This window comes from Rhamphochromis longiceps, linkage group LG7 (genome assembly GCF_057381845.1).
Source record: "Rhamphochromis longiceps isolate RC_006_pf linkage group LG7, R_longiceps_female_GT1.1, whole genome shotgun sequence".
In the NCBI taxonomy this organism is placed as follows: domain Eukaryota; kingdom Metazoa; phylum Chordata; class Actinopteri; order Cichliformes; family Cichlidae; genus Rhamphochromis; species Rhamphochromis longiceps.
In genome coordinates this window covers 71,944,771-71,966,038 of record NC_140563.1, presented here as the reverse complement: position 1 = coordinate 71,966,038, position 21,268 = coordinate 71,944,771, and the positions used below count along the sequence as shown (strand labels likewise).

At 43.8% G+C, this 21,268-nt stretch overlaps 1 protein-coding gene across 3 annotated transcripts; it reads right to left on the bottom strand.

Annotated features, from left to right (window-relative positions):
- Positions 1-876: 876 nt before the first annotated feature.
- Positions 877-20,772, bottom strand: LOC146667004 (rab3 GTPase-activating protein catalytic subunit-like). 3 transcript variants are annotated; one of them, XM_085415161.1, is made up of 8 exons: positions 20,754-20,772; positions 20,426-20,544; positions 7,866-8,031; positions 6,776-6,875; positions 4,353-4,445; positions 4,040-4,212; positions 3,343-3,431; positions 877-3,199 (listed from the first exon to the last, which is right to left on the bottom strand). In XM_085415161.1, exons 3-8 carry the CDS (start codon positions 8,019-8,021, stop codon positions 3,181-3,183), a joined length of 630 nt encoding a protein of 209 aa, XP_085271287.1. In that variant the 5' UTR covers positions 8,022-8,031; positions 20,426-20,544; positions 20,754-20,772; the 3' UTR covers positions 877-3,180. The 3 variants fall into 3 exon arrangements, with proteins under 3 accessions (XP_085271287.1, XP_085271288.1, XP_085271289.1); XM_085415163.1 differs by lacking the exons at positions 877-3,199; positions 3,343-3,431 and adding exons at positions 3,541-3,806; positions 3,898-3,956; XM_085415162.1 differs by lacking the exons at positions 877-3,199; positions 3,343-3,431 and adding an exon at positions 3,534-3,956.
- Between the last annotated feature and the right edge of the window lie 496 nt (positions 20,773-21,268).

Genomic DNA, 21,268 nt, shown 5'->3' with positions numbered 1-21,268 from the left:
TGGGTCGTTTTCACACTTTCTTTTGTACAGCACTGGGTGGTCTGCAGTGATTCTTTTGGTGTGATTTTCTTTTGGTTCCACGGCTGCTGGTAAGTCCAAGTTCCACGATTGTTTATTTTTACTGTAGGACACTGTCAATAATGACGCTACATCTTGACTTTTAATATTTTATTTATAAAATATTATTTATAATATTTTATTTATTTCTATAAATAAAACTGTTTTAATATTGGAAGCCAACCTGCCTCAGTGTGCATCCTTGAATCTGTGCGGTCTTCTTTTATTCCTTTTATTTATTTTTCTTAAATATATTTCCTGGGGGTGTAATTCCCCTAGGTGGCGTTGTCAAGTTTATTTATTTTGTGCATAACCCCGCCGACCACTTGGTCACATTATGATCTCGAGCTTCTTCAGTCTCAGTGAATCCTTAGTTGGCTCAGATGCATCATCTGGTGTTTGAGTGTAACAAGGTGGTTGTAACACAAAAGGAGTGTAAACAGGTGAGTGTGGTTTGTAGTGTAAACTAAAGCAGCGTGTCTAACTAACCACATCTCCATCGCTCCACAGCTGCTGAGGGAGCTACAACCCTCATTCAGCCTTTCACAGACATACAGCAATGAACTGTATGAACAATAAACTTTATTCATACACACAAATCCCTTTAGGGTTGTGTCAGCGAGGGCAAACGTGCCGCATCAAATACATGGAGCTACAAGCTGTGGTGACCCACTGTCAGTAAGGGAGCTTTATTACACACACACAGCATCACAACAACAGTTACCTCAAGCTGCTTCTATGTTATAAGGCAAAGACCCTGCAGTTACACAGGAAACATTAGGTGACCATCTGTGAGCGACAGTGGGAACCAAAGCCTCTAACATCCATCGATAGATGAGGGGCAGACGGACTGAATGCAGAGAGGTGTACTAACACATGTTGAGTGAAGAAGAAACACCCAGTGCATTATGGGGAACTTAGACCTATAACTTAGACCTGTGCGCCTTAGCATATGCTACTTCCGGCGCATAGCGCTTAGTTTCCGGTGTGATATTCGCTCCTTGTTCAAGGTCGGGTTTTTCAACCAAATGGACGAATCAAGTGGCGATTTACATTTCTCGAGATGTCGAATGTATCTGTAGATGATGTTGATCGACTTGTCGATATTTTTTCCCCCCGCACCTCAGAGAGAGACAGGATTCAAATTTTATACTTCTCAGTATTTGTATACAGCGCTCCCTCGTTTATCGCGGGAGTTACGTTCTAAAAATAACCTGCGATTGGTGAAATCTGAAGTAGCCAACTTTATTTTTTACAATTATTATAGATGTGTTAAGGTAAAACCCGTCACTACACACTTTATACACTCAGACCGACATGAAAATTTTCACACGTTTCTCTCCTGTTTAAGCTCTCAAAGTTCAAACCTTCGTAGACAAATAAGTCCAGTATTACAGAAACCAAAGATCAAACCGTGTTTTCAGGTCCAGCACATGAGAACAGAGCAGCTGAGAGATAATTCAACATCAATGAATCATTAATGAACCAATGAATAAGCGATTCTGTACTGTACAGGAGAGACGGCACGGAGGAGATCAACAATAGTCTGCAGCCAATCAGGACGCAGAACACAAAGCGCTGTGATTCATCCGTGAAGCGCACACCTCTCCAACGTGCCAGACGCCATCGAATGTGAGCATTTGCCCACACAAGTCTGTTACGGCGACGAGCTGGAGTCAGGTCAAGACCCCGATGAGGACGACGGGCATGCAGTTGAGCGTCCCTGAGACGGTTTCTGACAGTTTGTGCAGAAATTGTTTGGTTGTGCAAACCAATTGTTCCAGCAGCTGTCTGGGTGGCTGGTCTCAGACGATCTTGGAGGTGAACCTGCTGGATGTGGAGGTCCTGGGCTGGTGTGGTTACACGAGGTCTGCGGTTGTGAGGCCGGTTGGATGTGCTGCCATATTCTCTGAAACGCCTGTGGAGACGGCTTATGGTTGAGAAATGAACATTCAATGCACGGGCGACAGATCTGGTTGACATTCCTGCTGTCAGCATGCCAATTGCACGCTCCCTCATTGCTTGTGGCATCTGTGGCATTTTGCTGTGAGACAAAACTGCACATTCCAGGGTGGCCTTTTGTTGTGGGCAGTCTGAGGTACACCTGTGCACTACTCATGATGTCAGATCAGCATCCTGATGTGGCACACCTGTGAGGTGGGATGGATTATCTCAATATAGCAGATGTGCCCACTACCACACATTTGGACTGATTTGTGACCACTGTTTGGGAGGGATGGTTATATTGTGTATCTGGAATGAATTTTAGGTCTCTACGTCCATCCCATGGGGAATGGGAGCAGTAACAAAGGTGTTGCGTTTATATTTTTGTTGAGTGTATGTAAGCTCTGCTCCAGTGTAATGCATAGGTACAACAATATGCTTTATCTTTAATATAGTTTGGTCACAAAAGACCAAAACTGAACTCTTTGAAGGCTGTAAACACACCATGTTTGGGTGGCTTCACCCCAAAAACACCACAGCAACACTGAAGTCTGGAGGCGGGAGCATCATGGGGGGGGGGGCTGTTTATTCAGCGTACAGCACTGAGACATTAAACATAACTCCAGGAAGGATGAATGGAGACATTGTTGATTAGAATCTGCTGCCATCTACCAGGATGATGAAGATGAAACAAGGATGGATGTTTCAGCAAGACCATGATCACAAACACAGCCAATGGAAACGGTTGGTTTCAGAGAAATCAAGTAAAGCTGCTGGAACGGCCCAGCCAATCACCTGAGCTGAATCTGTGGGAAGGATCCACGGAGCATTCGGGATTTATAGACTGTTTGTGTGGTGAGTGGGTCAAAGTCATGAGCAATGATGGGACTGGTTTCTCCATACAGACGCTGCCATGAACTGTCATCACCAACATTTGTATAAAGTAATAAATAAATGTCCCTGTGTCACTTTGTATTATTACACAACTTCATCTGTGGTTTGATTCCTTTGCACGTCTGGATTGGAAGTGTTGTTACCGACATCTGGTGATAATTTCACATCAAAGCACCTTTAGAAATATATTTACTTAGAGAACAGCCCGCAGCCCACCGTAGTAATAGTTGAACAGACACACACACAGAGCCAGACGGTAGGTCAGACTGTCACTGGGGGCCGACTTCAGCTGGTGGAAAAGGTTCTACAACGAGGGAAAAGACCATGAAATCAATAAAAATCCTGACAAAGTACTGACAGCACTGAGCCTGTCTTCACTCTGAAACTTATATTGGACCTGACCTGAGTGTAACCTTGAGTGTGCGAGTGGTGAAGAGGCAAACATACATAATCAGAGGTTTTCTCTTGCTCCGATGTCCCACTGGAGTTGGACAGCTGAGTGTTATTCTTACAGTCAGACTTCTCCACAGCAGCATCTGGAAACAGAGACACAAACACAAATAAATAAGTCTGTCATTTAGAAACTCTGTTGTTTTCTAGATGTTAGAAGAATTAAACAAGTGCAGCTCACGTAGTCATCACTTCATGATAAAACACAGGATGCTGATCGCTCAGTGGCAAAAGCAGGATGTGACCAGAAGTAGACAATAAAAATAAGAACGCTGCCTGATATCCTGTTTAAGATGACGCTCTTGTGCTTTACTGAGCTGCTGTCAGATGGGATCAATATCTGTGGCCAGCACTCTAAGACATAAATGCAATTACGGCTGTAGTTTTAAGATTCAAGGCTGTCTTAGCTCGAGCTCGAGCTGCTGAGTGTGACGGGCTCAACAGTAACCAGGAAGGAAAAACTGTTTGTGAAAAGAAGCAGAGGAGCCACATCAGTACGAGTCAAACTACCACACGCTCCGAGGTCTCTGCTGCTCTGAATATCACGCTCACCGTCTCCTAACACGGGATCCACACCTCTTCTGTCAGAATCAGTTTCCTCATAAAATGAGCTGAAACCATTAAAACTCAGTCAAGTATTAGTCAACTCCGACTAGTTAATGCCTTTTAAACAGGTTACATGATTAACTCTTACCAGAAGGACAGAATTGAGTATCTCGGTGTTAAGGGGCGACTCATCGATGCGTCGATGGCGGCGAATGTGCTTCCGGGCACTGTGCACCATGTTGGAGACAGACAGTTTGGAAATGGGCACAGTTGCTGCTGGCTCGGTCAGCTTGGACAAAGCAGAGCTGATATCACTGTTTTCTACAGACGACAAACACATCCAAGAGTTTCTGTTCAATTGCTGAGGCCCGGGTCAGCACAGATGCCCAGATCTCCCAGTAAGCTACGCACGTTTCCAGAATGCAGTATGGTCACTCAACAAGTAAAGCCAGGAACCTGACCTTTGCCCTCATCTTCAGCGTATCCTCTTCCAGGAATCTCCTCTGTACACTCAGTCCTACAGCAGAGTTTAAAGAGCTCTGTCACAGCCTCACCTACAGGGAACACAAACAGTTACTGACCTGATATTTTCTTATTCAAACTTTTCATGAAGCACACGCTTCAGCACAGCGAAGCAGGACAACATCTGTGTAACATTTTCTAAATCATGGACGTGGCAACAAAAGAAAAGTCCACTTTACATCACATGTAAAGTGCTTGGGGCTGTCATGAGAGGCGGGGCACACCCTGGACAGGTCGCCAGTCTGCCGCAGGGCAAACACAGAGACAGACATTCACACCGTGGGAAATTTAGGGCCCCAATGAACCTGTCCCCACTAACTGCATGTCTTTGGACTGTGGGAGGAAGTAGGAGGCCCACACATAGAACAATGAGGAAAAAAAGACACTTTATTTGTCCTTTACTATGTTCTTTCTATCGGTAGCTTGATTACATCCGTCTTATCTGCTGCGTATCATTTGATGCATGAATTTTAGCTTAGAAATAGTTTCCTCTGTGCTTATCTTAATGACCTTGTAGTACCATATCACCCTATTAGAGCACTTCGCTCTCACACTGCAGGCCTACTTGTTGTTCCTAGAGTATTTAAAAGTAGAATGGGAGGCAGAGCCTTCAGTTTTCAGGCCCCTCTTCTGTGGAACCAGCTTCCAGTTTGGATTCAGGAGACAGACACTATCTCTACTTTCAAGATTAGGCTTCAAACTTTCCTATTTGCTAAAGCATATAGTTAGGGCTGGACCAGGTGACCCTGAATCCTCCCTTAGTTATGCTGCAATAGACGCAGGCTGCCGGGGGATTCCCATGATGCATTGAGTGTTTCTTCTTCACTCACTATGTGTTAACAGACCTCTCTGCATTGAATCACATCTGTTATTAATCTCTGTCTCTCTTCCACAGCATGTCTTTATCCTGTCTTCCTTCTCTCACCCCAACCAATCACAGCAGATGGCTCCGCCCCTCCCTGAGCCTGGTTCTGCTGGAGGTTTCTTCCTGTTTAAAGGGAGTTTTTCCTTCCCACTGTCCCCAAAGTGCTTGCTCATAGGGGGTCATATGATTGTTGGGTTTTTCTCTGTATCTATTATTGTACGATCTACTGTGCAATATAAAGCACCTTGAGGCGACTGTTGTTGTGATTTGGTGCTGTATAAATAAAACTGAACTGAACTGAACAGGTAAAAATATGGCGACATCAGGAGTTTCAGACGGTGAGAGAATGAATCTCGCTGCAAAAGAAATGATGTTTTAAACCCTGCATGTCAACGTCTCCCTGCACACCAAGCAAACATTAAATAAACTGTTTTATAGTCACTGTCTCGACTTGTTTCTGTAATTTGATGTCATCCATTTTTTTTATTTTGCCATTTTTATAGGAACAACAGAGCAGCTTTTTCATTTCAGTCGTTTTATTTTGACTCATGATTTTTTTCTTGACGTCGTTTTTTGTTGCTGTGATCTTTTGATGTTAAAGTCTAGTGTTGACCACAGAAAGAGACTTACTGTGATTATACTGTAATCTGTGAAAATCCTCTGTGTGCAGCTGATGGTTAAAAGAAAACATTTCAGTTCATTCAGATCATTTTTATGTTGACAATAGAAAACCATCCTGAATGGTCGGTTTGAATAAGTGCAAATTTAGATCCTATATGGTTGAAAATAACTTAAACATATCGTGATTTATTTCGTGTTTTGTGATATAGCAAAAAAATATTGTGATATTACATTTTCCTCATATCACCCAGCGCCACCATAGATGTCCATACATGACGTCTAACAATGAAGAATGACACGGGGGAAATGTATTGGACAGAAAGAAAGGTGCAAAAAGACACATTTATGAGTAATTACAGAGCAATCCTGCCACTTAGTGCAAATTAATATCAGCCGGTTCAGTCCCAACTATGGCCTCATTAGCCAGGTTTCACACAAGAAGCGTCTCATGATGGGTAAAACCAACAAGCTCTCTCAAGACCTTTGCACACTTAAGACTGATGGCATCGGCTACAGAAGAACTTCTAAGTTACTGAAGGTTCCAGTGAGCACTGTTGGGGCCATAAACCTGGCGTTGCCCCTGCAGGGTTTTTATTTATTTACGATAAACCAGCCACGACCAAGCGCTCCCCACACGATTTCAGACAGACGAGTGAAAAGACTTATCAGAAGAACGACCTGGAACCAGCAGGTACAATCGTTCCACAGGAAACAACAACATGACCTGCATCACACACACGACTCCTAAAAGCCACTGGCAGGGTTTCTGGATGTCAGCCACTTGCTGACATGTATTTAAAAAAAATTTAATAATTTCTTAATAATAATATTACATTTTTCTATTTGTGTATTAATGACATGACATGTACTGCCTACCTGGAGGCTGCTGTGGCCATGAATACTGCTGCCAGTCTTGGAGCACGTAGGTGAAGCGAATGGCGATGTTGACTGGAGGCAGAGGGAACAGGGAACAACCCTGATGACAACAGGAAGACATCAGCTCATGTTTATGGTAACAAGCTGCAGCATTAATCTCTCTGTACAGGCGTGGATTACACCTCGTCATTGTCGGCTGTTTCTGGGAACATACTGAACACATTTAACCCTCATGTGTGGATGATGACAACATCAATCAGGATTTTTATTCTTCTTTAGGAATGAATATAAGATTTTTGAACTTCATTTTTTAAATGTCCACTTAGGTGGACAACATCGGTTTTGACTTATGAAGGGTATGGAGACATCAGTGTGTAGTGTTTCTGTGCAAGTTTACCATCAACACCAACACAAATACAAGAAAACAGCCTTTGAATAGCTGCAGACCACTGTGCATGAAAGGGTTAAACAACGTGATGTCTGGGAATCCATTGTGTTTCCAGGAATAGGAATAAACAAAGTTCAAACAAACTGATCATTAAACCGACATCCACTTCCTAACAGTCTTTATTTTATTCACAAATTAACTCCACAAAAATCCAGAAACCGAATTTACACAGAATTAGACGTCTTCTTCTTCCTCTTCTGTTTTCCCAATGTTCACATAACTAAGCAGTGTGCTGTACTGTTATCAACCTGCTCTTTGACGAACTATTACAAGAATATATTCTTATTATAAGATAAGATGTTTGTGTTATTTTCAAGTTGAATACAGTTTTTGTGTGACTGTCAGAGCACAGCAGGAGGAGGAGGAGGAGGAGAGACTGTACATGAGCAGGAAAAACCAGATGAATAAATGTTTTAGAAAATACATTTACATGCACTTCGTGGATGCTTTTATGATTATTAGTTGCATTTAACAGGATTCACATCGTCCTAAAATCGTCTGGAACAGGATGCTGAGGTGATACTTGTAGAACATGGGTACATGATGCTCTGTGGCTGCACAATTTTAATTTTTCTTTATTAAAAACAAACAAACAACCTTGAAATATGATCCATATAAAGATGTTTGTTCCAGAGCACTTACTATCTTAGATTTGAAGATGTCGAGCAGGCCGGACAGGTGGTTGTACTGCACGGGCGCTCGACGCAGGTGAACGATCTCAAAGTCGGTGCGCACGCCTGGTCCTTTGCACTCTCCGGCATACATCCGCCTCCACTTCTGCTGGATCTGCACAAACATCGGCACCTGACTGAACACAAGATAAACAGCAGAAGGCATTACTAGCAGGATCTCTGGTACACGCCCGACATCCAGCTTCAGTTTCTCTCAACCAGCAACAATCCAGCTAAACTAAACAGTCCGACTGAAACACAGAGCAACAAGCTGCAGAACTGCATTGTACTGGCATGTATGTCAGCACTGTCACTGCACGGACCACTGAGTGCTACACAGACTGGTTTTAATATGTTGTGTTCATTGGCGTAATCTGGGGCTGCAGCAATTCATCACTTCTAAAAAAATCCTCCAAACCCATTCTTTGCTGCGATGCAGCGATGCAGCGATGCAGCGATGCAGCGTGCTCTGTGGCACAGACTTGTTCAACGATGTAAACGTGTGTGAGGGATAGGTCAGTAGGTAGAGTGGCTGCCCCGGGATCAGAAGGTTGGGGGTTTGAATCAAGTGAAAAGCTAAGCTGAGGTACCCCTGAGCAAGGTCCCTACACGTCTGCTACCCACCAGCTCGATAGCTAGCCGGGAGCTCGAGGGTCACTGAAGCCGCAGAGAACGGCACAACTCCCGGCACATCATATTCAGATCACCGCAGACTTTCGCTACTCAGGTTAAACGTGATATATAAGTCACTTAGACAACCTAAAAATGTTATTGTTGGACTTTTTTCAGTGTTTTATTTGTTCGTGAGTAAATCGGTTTGGCTGAGATTAAAGTTATTAGATTAGATAAAATAAAACTTTATTAATCCCCCAGGTGGGTTCCTCCTTGGTTTTCACACAGCTGAATAAACGTCAAACAGAAAACTGATTAAACAGAAGTGTGAGATGGTCGAGAGTTTACTCCAGTGTCCTGTTATATTTTAGACAGCAAGGAGCAGACGGCCGAGTTTATTAAACTCCACCGAGACAGCAGTGACGCTAATCCGAAGGCGAGACCGTCCAATTTAACAGCCGTTTACTTCCGGCCTACCCGACCTTCTCAGGACCCGGCCCACATAGACCGCGAAGGCCGGGTCCTCAGGAGGATGCAGCCCATGAATTTGGACACGACCACTGACATGTTACAAAACAAACTCACATCGCTATCAGCAGCCATGTTGTTGCCTTTGGCTGCCTGATCGGTTCAGGAAATTAGGATGTTTTTCTACGCATGTGCGAAAAGGTGGTCGCTTCCTCTATAGTTCTTTCACAATAAAATAAAACAAACAAATTCTAAATTCATCCATCCATCTTCATCCGCTTTATCCGAGGCCGGGTCGCGGGGGCAGCAGCCTAAGCAAAGAGGCCCAGACCTCCCTCTCCCCAGCCACCTCCTCCAGCTTATCCGGGGGAATACCAAGGCGTTCCCAGGCCAGCCGAGAGATATAATCTCTCCAGCGTGTCCTGGGTCTGCCCCGGGGCCTCCTCCCGGTGGGACATGCCTGGAACACCTCACCCAGGAGGCGCCCAGGAGGCTCCAATCTCTAAGGGAGAGGCCAGCCACCCTTCGGTGGAAGCTCATTTCTGCCGCTTCTATCCGCGATCTCGTTCTTTCGGTCACTACCCACAGCTCGTGGCCATAGGTGAGGGTAGGGACGTAGATCGACCGGTAAATGGAGAGCTTCGCTTTTACACTCAGCTCCCTCTTCACCACGACGGACCGGTGCAGCGTCCGCATTACTGCAGCTGCAGCCCCAATCCGTCTGTCGATCTCCGGCTCCCTTCTCCCATCACTCGCGAACAAGACCCCGAGATACTTGAACTCCTCCACTTGGGGCAGGAACTCATCCCCGACCCGGAGTGGGCACTCCACCCTTTTCCGGCTGAGAACCATGGCCTCAGATTTGGAGGTGCTGATCCTCATTCCCGCTGCTTCACACTCGGCTGCGAAACGTTCCAGTGCGAGCTGGGTGCATTGTGTGCCGGGTGGCGGCCAGGAGCGGAGGCCCTGGCGGACTGACCCCCGGCTGCCAAGACTGGCAATAGGGACAATTCTAAATTCAATTCAATTTTATTTGTGTAGCGCCAAATCACAACAACAGTCGTTGTGCAAAACTCATTCAGGCATTTGATGACAGGTTTCAAGATGTGAAGAATATCCAAAAGGAACTGGAGATGTTTGCTACGCCGTTTAATGTGCAACCATCTGTGCCAGACACTTTCCAAGTGGAAATAATTGGGCTGCAAAACAACTACGAGCTCAAAGCTAAGTATAACAGCCTCTCTCTGCTGGACTTTCACAAACTGTACGTTCATGCTGAGGCTTTTCCCATCCTGGCGAGACATGCCCTGAAATTTGCATCTCTGTTTGGGACAACGTACCACTTTGAACAGGTCTTTTCAAAACTGACTCTTGCAAAGAGGCGCTTCCACTCAAGACTAACTGAATCAAACTTGAAAAAGCAGCTTCGAGTGGCATCATCATCATCACTGCCAGCTGACATCAGACACCTCGCCAAAAAGAAACAGTTCCAGCCATCTCATTAGGTGAGTCTGATGAGCAGAAATGCAGCAGTAACACAGCAGCAGCCCAAGCAGAGAAGCCTCCTCCAGCTTGTCCGGGGAACGCCAACCCATTCTCAGACCAGCCAAGAGATGTTAATATAAGCAATTAGCAGGGTGTGTCAAAGAGTGAACAGAACATCGCCGAGTCAGCTGACAGCTCCATAAAACGTGTTTCCTACAGCAGCAAACAGGCTTCAAGAAGTGACAGTAAGGAGAGGTGTCAAGATCTGTGGGCCAGTCAGCCTCTTGTGTAAAGGACACAGTGATGCTGAAGTCATAGAGGCTGTGGTCAGGTCAGTCAGCCCAGGTTTCAGTATTCCTGACATGCCTGAGATAAAAGGACCTCACTCCCCGTTAGTTAAAGGAAATATTGAAAGCTCATCAAAAAACTGCTGACTTAACTCTTTGTGCTTGCATTGGCTCTCAGGAAGGCATCAGTGCAGCACCGTACCAGTGACAGTGAGGAAAGCTGCTCATCATTGGTTATGGCTCAAGAACTGCTCCAAAATCGAATTACCACCTCATTCCTGAAAAGCAGGCAGTTTATGAAAGATTTTGAGAATATATCAGTGATTCTTGAGATAAGGGACAAAACATGTCCAAAGTTTCTGTCAACACCATCAGATTTTTTAAAAAGTACAAAAAAATAAGGAATTATTGTGGGTAACTTACACTGTGAGGACCCCTTTACCACTTCCTGTTTGATACACATGCCATGAGGTCACTGCTCTGGTGAGTTTTTTTAATTTTTATTTCATTTATTGCATACCTTTCTGATAAAACTCTGTGTCACAACCATAGTGCATCAACACCACAGTAGAGGCCATAAGCAACTGATGAACAACAAGATGGCGTCTGTCAGAAAAACGTGCTATGAGAGAAAGTAGGGTATTTTGTCAGCACCATCAGGATTTTTGCCTGACGGTGTTGACCCTTTTTCTAATGATTTTGGCAAATGTCACAAAAGTGTCCTATTCACTAATTATATTAAGTTATTTTTATTACTATTTCAGTCATATTACTTCCTGTGCATTTTACTGATATTTCTGCTTTACAGATGTGTCGAATATTATGGAATTTGCCTGATCTTGAATCTCATAGTTAATGTATACTTTATTAATCCTGTAGGAAAATGCTTAGTCCTCTGCATTTAACCCATTTACTCAGTGAAGCAGTGGGCAGCTACCAATCCATGACCCGGGGAGCAGTGTGTAGAGACGGTACCTTGCTCAAGGGTATCTCAGGATAGCCGCTGTTTGGTGGATTTGAACCCCCAACAGGGCTCTAGAGTGCGACCAAATTTTTCAGTGGTGCGACTAAAAAAAAATATTTGGTTGCACCTGTGCGACCAACTGTTCGGGTAGCAAAAAAAATAAAAAAAAATCTGCAACCTTCCCTGTGGTCAACAACAGACACACATTTTGTCCCTATCGTGGACTAAACCAATCAGAGATAGTAAGGGGCGGGACCTCTCTGATTGGCCGTGGTCCAGTTGAAAGTGCAGGTGGAAGTGGGAGGTGAGTAGCTTGAATAAAGCGATATCAATTCATTAAATCCTGAATCGACTTTTAAATATAACTGTGTTTTGCCAGAAACGCCAGATTCTCAGATTAAAGCTCACAAAACCAGTTCAACAACAACCAAACAGCAAATCAGAGCAGGTACACGGACTCCACACAAAGACGTAAACACAGAGCGGACCCGACCCATCAGAATTAACTTTGTCTTTCTCGGCTTTCTCACCCGACGGCCCGTAGATGGACACGCTGTCGGAGCTTAGCGAATCTGATGCGTCCGGTCCGCGATGTGTTTACGTCTTTTTGCGCTGATTCTGAGCTGCAGGTTTTGTCTCTCTCCAACCAAAATTCACCGAACTGAATTTTGCTGTTTTGCTTCCACGACTATTAAAATCACATCCATGCACAGCTAGCTCTCTCTCTATCTCTCTCTGTACTTCAAGAACAGTTTCCCGTCTCCAATCTCTGTTTTCTGTATTATTTATTCGCTTATTACCCACCAGTCTACCGTTGTTTACAGTGCTGTCGGCTACTGTCTTTTTCTTCAAGAAAGCCTATTTTTTCTGTTGTTCAATACTGAAGAAATTTAAACTTTATATGCAGAACATTGTAGAATATTTTTAAGGTTATCTGCTATAAAAAGCCAGACCAGGAAAATCTCCTTCATGTTTTTCTGTGTTTTATTCTCAGTTACTTTCACACAAAGGAATCTGCTGTGATGTTCACAATTCTGATGAAGTCAGTACTGATAAATGATCAGAATTATAATATTTCTGACTGTCTGAGGCTAAGTTGAATCGAATCGGGACTTTGAAAACCGGAATCGAATGGATTATAGAAATCAGTGATGATACCCAGCCCTAGTGAGCAGCCTGGGCACGACAGAAGTGGATGTAGCTGTAATAGGAAAAGAACTATTGCTAACTTTTCTGTTAAGTTAAGGCCTGATCCTTCTGAAATTCATAGCCAGTGCTCTGACACGGTGTCATCAATCTTTGAATGCTGAAAAAGCACAGTGTATCCAGAAAAACACATTATATTATATAAATTATTATAAAACTTGTGTGCGCCTAACTTTTGTGCCGGTACGCGTACGCCCATGGCAAAAAGTTAGTCTAGAGCCCTGCCCAACGATCATGGGGCAAACACTATCTACTGAGCTATCTCTGCCCCGAGAGCTGGTCTTTTAAGTGATGATGTATGAACCCTGCTTTCGGGTCCAAACTACTCTGTGTTTATTAAGGCTGTTGTGTTTTAACATGTTTTTATTCTTTTTTATCTTGTTCTATTTAATCTGAACAAGCCCCTAAAAACAGTCAGTGATCACTGTCAGCCTAACCATCGGGAACCCTCACGTTAACTTTTATCAAGTGGAAAAAAGTTTCACTGTGTTTATGTTACGCTAACATAGCTGTGTTGCTAGCAATCACGTAGCACATCATTATATACCAGCTAGTCCAACATCAGTAACCCTACAAACGCCAGTGCTGTTTAGTTTTGTCTTCATTTATGTTGGAAGTGATAGCAGAGCTGGTGTTAAGGTGGAAACCGGCGAGCTAACTTCTAACTCTGTTAAATTTCATATATTCTGTTTTCATGGATGCCTGGATGTTACACCTGGTAAAACAGCCACACTGATCATTTTATTAAAGATGAAAGAATTTAGACAGTTTGTAACTCTCAGTGATGCCGCAGAGTTCCTTTGACTTTGGGATCTGCAGCGGAGTTTGGACCTGGAAACGGCTAATGACATCAGACTTAAAGACCGGATAGCATTTCTGTTGCTTAATACATATTTGTGTTGTGAATATTCATCCTTAATATGTGTAAATGCATATGCTTCAGAAAAATTATAGCAATTACAAAATGGTACATTTCAGGCTAGAATAGCAAAGAGGAAGCTGTCAGTAGAGGAACAAAAGAGAAGGAACAGGGATGATCAAAAAATAAGTAGAGAAAAAATTAACAGCCAGCCTGAGTTTCTCATAAAGGGAAAGATGGAGAAATAGAGTGAAAGAGGGAAAAATAAAGAACATCAGTGATCTGAAAGGAAGAGAAAAAAAGGCAGAAGAGAAGGTTTTGGAAACAAGCACAGAGAGTCAAAAGGAGAGAAAGTCCAGCAGCGTCTAAACACACAACCACAGAGTACTTTAGGAATCAAGGAGCAGTAGGCAGCTACTTGCTGGTGAACTATTAAGATGTAGAACTTGACATGTGCAAAAACAGAATTGTTATGATGTGTCTTGTGATATTACAAAGGTTGTTAAGGTTTAATGGTCATTTTGAAAGAAATAATATCCTGTTTTCTACTCATGTGTCACCACTTGTCAACTCCATAATATGGATTTTTTGTTTATTTTTCTGTTTTGAAGAACCATATATTTTCCTCCCTCATGATCTTCCAATAAAAATACGTAATTTTCTAAATAAATATGTAATTTTCACGCTGCTAAATATGATCGTTTCTTATGGAGATTAAATACAAGCTTCTGAAAATATGTATGACTGTAACTCTAATAATCCATGCATCCATCCATCCATTCGCTTCCGCTTATCCTTTTCAGGGTCGCGGGGGGCGCTGGAGCCTATCCCAGCTGTCATAGGGCGAAAGGCGGGGTACACCCTGGACAGGTCGCCAGTCTGTCGCAGGGCCAACATACAGGGACAGACAACCATTCACACTCACATTCACTCGCACATTCACACCTAGTGGCAATTTGGATTATCCAATTAACCTATCCCCACAAGCTTCATGTCTTTGGACGGTGGGAGGAAGCCGGAGTACCCGGAGGGAACCCATGCAAACACGGGGAGAACATGCAAACTCCACACAGAAAGACCCCAGCCTGATGTTGGAATTGAACTCAGGACCTTCTTGCTGTGCGGCAACAGTGCTAACCACCGTGCTGCCTAACTCTAATAATAAAAAGCCAAAACAATCTTACTTTTAAATGTGGTATAATTACTTTGAAAACATATGTGCATAAACAGTAGAACAGAGAAGCTGGTAATAGTCAAAATAGCTGAAACAACTTAATTTAAAATATATATTTTTACATTTCTTTGTGTCTGATGGTGTTGACTAAAACCTTGCACTTCTCCAGCAAAAACATGATTAAAAATTGTTACACCTGGCAGATTGTACCAAAACAAGGTGAGACAGCCAAAACTTTGTGTAACAATTATATGTAAATATGTCTTTAAGAGAGTAAAGAGAGGTTAGTTTATTTTGGAGTAGAGCTCCATTTATTAAGAAAAATTAAAAAAGACAGGAACACTCTTTAGAGGTTTGTGGGTGGCTCTCAAAAGAGCCGTTGTGGGGAAGTCACTCAGACTTCAAACAGGCTACTCCTTTGGTTGCCAAGACACGGCTCCCTCCGCCGAGAAGTGGGCCATGAACTTCTCCCCCACCAGGACAGCCTCTCTGGAGGAGTTGTTTGCTGCTACACGACCCAGGCCTTGCAACGGCTCCACCACAGCAGGTGCCACACCCCTCACAGCAGGTGCCACACCCCTCACAGCAGGTGCCACACCCCTCACAGCAGGTGCCACACCCCTCACAGCAGGTGCCACACCCCTCACAGCAGGTGCCACACCCCTCACAGCAGGTGCCCCTCTCTTGTCCAAACAGCACAGAAAATTGTGGAGAACACACGTTGCCTTCACACACTTCTCCGCAATTTCAGGACGGAGCTCCATGGAGCGCAGATACAACCTCTACTGTGAGGGAGAGAGGGAAGTTCCAGCGCTCCTGGAATCCCTCTGCAATGCACCGCCAGTCTTCAGTTGAAGGCACAGCCATGAAGTCGTCCACTAGACAGTCCCAGATGGACGTCGCTACCTGGGGGGTGATCTGGCTCACCAAGGACACGCCAACTCGAAAACTGAATGCGATGGTCCTGAAGGAGTCCTCGGTGGCAAGGAACCTGGACAAAATGCTGCAGTTACAAAATACATTATTCAAATTCCAAAATACTTTTGTGATGTCAGATTTAAATTACAAAACATAAATCTTACATAAAACCTTTTGTAATTACAAGGATAATTACATGATATATATTAGATATAATCTAAAACAGTCTGCTGGGATTATATACAAATATTCAACTATCCCAGAATTAAACCAGGTCTAAATAAAAAGAAAGGAGTGAGTATCACTACAAAGATTAACCCACAGTGGTCCTCATACCACAGTTTGATATCAGCAAACAGCGAGAGCATACATTGATATGACACCACAGCCATGCTATCATTCAAACACTGATAACGGCATAAATCGAATTACAGTGGGGCAAAAAAGTATTTAGTCAGCCAACGATTGTGCAAGTTCCCCCACCTAAAATGATGACAGAGGTCAGTAATTTGCACCAGAGGTACACTTCAACTGTGAGAGACAGAATGTGAAAAAAAAATCCATGAATCCACATGGTAGGATTTGTAAAGAATTTATTCGTAAATTAGGGTGGAAAATAAGTATTTGGTCGATAACTAAAATACAACTCAATACTTTGTAACATAACCTTTGTTGGCAATAACAGAGGTCAAACGTTTACTATAGGTCTTTACCAGGTTTGCACACACAGTAGCTGGTATTTTGGCCCATTCCTCCATGCAGATCTTCTCGAGAGCAGTGATGTTTTGGGGCTGTCGCCGAGCAACACGGACTTTCAACTCCCGCCACAGATTTTCTATGGGGTTGAGGTCTGGAGACTGGCTAGGCCACTCCAGGACTTTCAAATGCTTCTTACGGAGCCACTCCTTTGTTGCCCGGGCGGTGTGTTTTGGATCATTGTCATGTTGGAAGACCCAGCCTCGTTTCATCTTCAAAGTTCTCACTGATGGAAGGAGGTTTTGGCTCAAAATCTCACGATACATGGCCCCATTCATTCTGTCCTTAACACGGATCAGTGGTCCTGTCCCCTTGGCAGAAAAACAGCCCCATAGCATGATGTTTCCACCCCCATGCTTCACAGTAGGTATGGTGTTCTTGGGATGCAACTCAGTATTCTTCGTCCTCCAAACACGACGAGTTGAGTTTATACCAAAAAGTTCTACTTTGGTTTCATCTGACCACATGACATTCTCCCAATCCTCTGCTGTATCATCCATGTGCTCTCTGGCAAACTTCAGACGGGCCTGGACATGCACTGGCTTCAGCAGCGGATCACGTCTGGCACTGCGGGATTTGATTCCCTGCCGTTGTAGTGTGTTACTGATGGTGACCTTTGTTACTTTGGTCCCAGCTCTCTGCAGGTCATTCACCAGGTCCCCCCGTGTGCTTCTGGGATCTTTGCTCACCGTTCTCATGATCATTTTGACCCCACGGGATGAGATCTTGCGTGGAGCCCCAGATCGAGGGAGATTATCAGTGGTCTTGTATGTCTTCCATTTTCTGATGATTGCTCCCACAGTTGATTTCTTCACACCAAGCTGCTTGCCTATTGTAGATTCACTCTTCCCAGTCTGGTGCAGGTCTACAATACTTTTCCTGGTGTCCTTCGAAAGCTCTTTGGTCTTGGCCATGGCGGAGTTTGGAGTCTGACTGTTTGAGGCTGTGGACAGGTGTCTTTTATACAGATGATGAGTTCAAACAGGTGCCATTCATACAGGTAACGAGTGGGGGACAGAAAAGCGTCTTACAGAAGACGTTACAGGTCTGTGAGAGCCAGAGATTTTCCTTGTTTGAGGTGACCAAATACTTATTTTCCACCCTGATTTACGAATAAATTCTTTACAAATCCTACCATGTGAATTCATGGATTTTTTTTTTCACATTCTGTCTCTCACAGTTGAAGTGTACCTCTGGTGCAAATTACTGACCTCTGTCATCATTTTAAGTGGGGGAACTTGCACAATCGGTGGCTGACTAAATACTTTTTTGCCCCACTGTAAATCGGGACTTGATGAGACCCGAGTATCACTAGAAATATTATAAACAGTCGTCTCCGTACCACAGCTTGCTATCAGTAAACACCGACAGCATTCATTGATAGCATAGCACATCCATGTTAGCACAGGTATCAATAAAGGACTACCGTATTAAACACTTTTACTAACCTCAGGGAGATGGACAGGCGCTCTGCAGGTGGGATTGAGCGTCTGTAGTTGGTGTCAAGGCGGGCAATGCTGGGACCAACGCGGGACAGCAGGTCCTCAAACTGGGCGAGTGAAAGACGGTGGTATTGCTGGAATCTGCCGTCATCCAGGCGCAGCTCCTGGAGCAAATGGTGAAACTCACCAAACTGCTCACGCGTCTGGAGGACCTGATGGACCCAGGTACGGCGAGGACGTCCTTAACGCCGCTGCTCTGCTCCTTTTTGGCTCCTACCTTAAAGCACACTGTGCGCTGTCGATCTTACGTGCTGCACAATAATGTTTAACATTTAGTATTTACTGTTATATTCCCATAGATCATCATGGTGTTGTTTATTTTATTGCTCTAGTCTTCTTCTGCTTGTTTTCTTTTTTCTTTCTCAACAGGTGATCCAGGAAAAAAAAAAAAAAAAGACCCCAACGTATTAGCCAGAGGTCCCTTTACTACGGTTCGGAGCCGCGGACCTGTTTTATTTACGAGATCACTGCAAAAAGTGCAGCCTTACCTAATGTGCACCTACTGTTACTCATTTATATTAAGATTTAAACATCTAGTTGGTGTTGGTATGGAGAGTAACCTTCGGTAATAGTAATAAATCACACAGCAATAGGATATTCATGTAGTTGTAAAGTATTCAGAATATGTTACTTCTATTATCTTTGGTGGAATACATTTTAAAATTAACACTGTCAACAGGTTAGCACCTCATACCACAGTGCAGCAAAGCAGTCTCATGAGCGCTGGGAAGGACACTTAAGGACACTTTAAGGAAAACTTAAACTGAAAGCGAGCCTTTATTTGGGCTGATGCAGAAGGGAGTAGACAAAACATAACAGGGACTGAGACTGCAACTAACCAAAAACCTAAACTGGAAAAACACTAACCTGACTGAAAGGCATAACTATGATCACTGTGAACAGAATGCTGTGCAGATGCATGGAAACTGTGAACCAAGTGGCGTGACGAAAGAGACATGAACATGACCTGCACGGAACCTCATCGTGCGGCTGCATGAAAAACAACATAAACCAAATGGCAAACATGAACTGCACAGAATCCTGAAAAACACTTAACTTGACCGGGGGGAAGTACACAGACGACGCGACACAGACTGTATGAAACACAGAGACTAAATACACATGAGGGATGATCAGGGGAAGTGGCCACACATGGGAGCACAGCTGACACACATGAACCTAACGACAGGACAGGAGAAATGAAACTGAATACACTGACATTGAATACAGACTTTCAAAGTAAAACAGAAAACATGGAGATTAGACGTGACATGAACTTGACAAACAAAGAAAACTTGGACATGAAACATGGCAGAATGTAACTAGATCAGGGGTGCCCAATCCCGGTCCTCGAGAGCTACCGTCCTGCAGCTTTTAGATGCATCCCTACTCCAACACAGCTGAATCAAATGAATGGCTTGTTATCAGGCCTTTGCCAAACACGATGGCATGCTGAAGAGGTAATCAAACCATTTGATTCAGCTGTGTTGGAGTAGGGATGCATCTAAAAGCTGCAGGACGGTAGCTCTCGAGGACCGGGATTGGGCACCCCTGAACTAGATAAACCGAAATGAAACTAGACTAAAAAGAATAACAAAACACCAAGAAACTCAGAATACTGGGTCACATGACCCAGGGCCATGACAATACGGAGGTGTTATCAGCTCAGTATTGAACAAGAAATATTAATGCTTCAAATTATTTGTCCTAAAGGATGCAAGCTATACAGAGTACTGCACATGTGACTTTGTGAACATACCTCATTAAATATAATTCGGACAGTTTTTTAACCTGAATATTTGCAACAAACAAAAAATATACAGAGTCAGTGCTAAAAAAATAATCAGAGGAAAAAATTAACATTTTAACTTAAGCTGCCAAGCGGAAGTAGTTGGTTTCAGTACATAAGTATCGGGCTTTGCTATTTAATCCGTAGCTATTGACTAATGAGGGGTTACTGAAGTGCCAGGTTTTTAAAAGTTGGCGTTAATGTCGTTCCACATGTGGAAAGCGACAGAAAACATGCTGCTGTTTGCACATATTTAATAATCAGCTCTGCACAGGAGCAGAAGCAGAGTCCAGCCTGTTGCTCTTACAGTATAATACTCATAAAGAAAGTACAGTAACCGTGGTTAGTCACTGAGCAGCCCGGTGCGTTTCTCTTGATTTCTTTAGTCAGGGTAAATTCATTCACCTGCACGGGTTAGCTAAACGAACTTTACAAAACAAGTTTCCCCGACAGCCGAGTGCTCACCTAAGGACCTAAGTTACGGATTAGCTTACACACACATTTAACTTACCGAAAATAATACGGTGGGGCCTCAGGTCCTCCTGTCTGGTAGTCCAATTTACTGAAGAACACCTCAGGCTGTCACTTTGAAATAGCCGGTAATGTAAACGCTGGACCTCTCAGCATCTGCCATTCCCGAACAGACACATGCAAGTTTGTCCGTGACTGCAGCCGCGCTGTACATTTATTTCTGTTTCAATATTTTTTTCGGTTTCATTTCAAGGTGGCATCGTTCTGATCCCATACACACACAAATCCTGATTTACAAGTACAAAATATTTATGACCACAATTTGAGCCCATATACTCTCTCTACCACAGCTGCCTTTGAACTTGCCTGGCCAGGTCTGAGTCCAGCTTTGCTACTCCTGCCAGGTCACATGACACAGGGGTGTGCTCTGATGTCAGCAGGCAGGTCAGTGGAGCCCTCTGGTGGTGGATATATGGCAGTGAAACAGGAGGAGGCCTGAGAACAGACAGCAGGCTTAACTAGCAGGACAAAGTAGCATGTAGTACTTGAAGGAGTCATCACAGCCAATCAGCTCTCAGGAAAATGGAACATCACATAAATATTTCTCTTCTTTGATTTTCATCAATGTATTTCCTTTGATAGATTTTCCGTCAACACTTCTGCTTGATTAGAAGCTCATAGGCAGTTCCTGTCACTCTACAATAAAACAATGTAAAGGCTGCCCTCTCTGCCCTCCCACTAGCTGACACAAGTAAACTGTGCTAAGATGCCCTACATGGACTAAGGTTCTTGGCCACACACATATAGATTTGCTTGGCTGTAGAAATCCATGCCATGAAGCTCCCAGCGCACATTTTTGATGCTTCTGTCTGTGGCAGAGCAG

Bases quoted from the DNA above. Each gene is read 5' to 3' on its own strand.
- LOC146667004 (XM_085415161.1), bottom strand. From the start codon at position 8,021: ATGTTTGTGCAGATCCAGCAGAAGTGGAGGCGGATGTATGCCGGAGAG. The intron at 6,876-7,865 runs GTAAGTGCTCTG...TGTTGTCATCAG, and splicing joins ACATCTTCAAATCTAAGATA to GGTTGTTCCCTGTTCCCTCT. The intron at 4,213-4,352 runs GTCAGGTTCCTG...TGTCGTCTGTAG, and splicing joins CGCTGAAGATGAGGGCAAAG to AAAACAGTGATATCAGCTCT.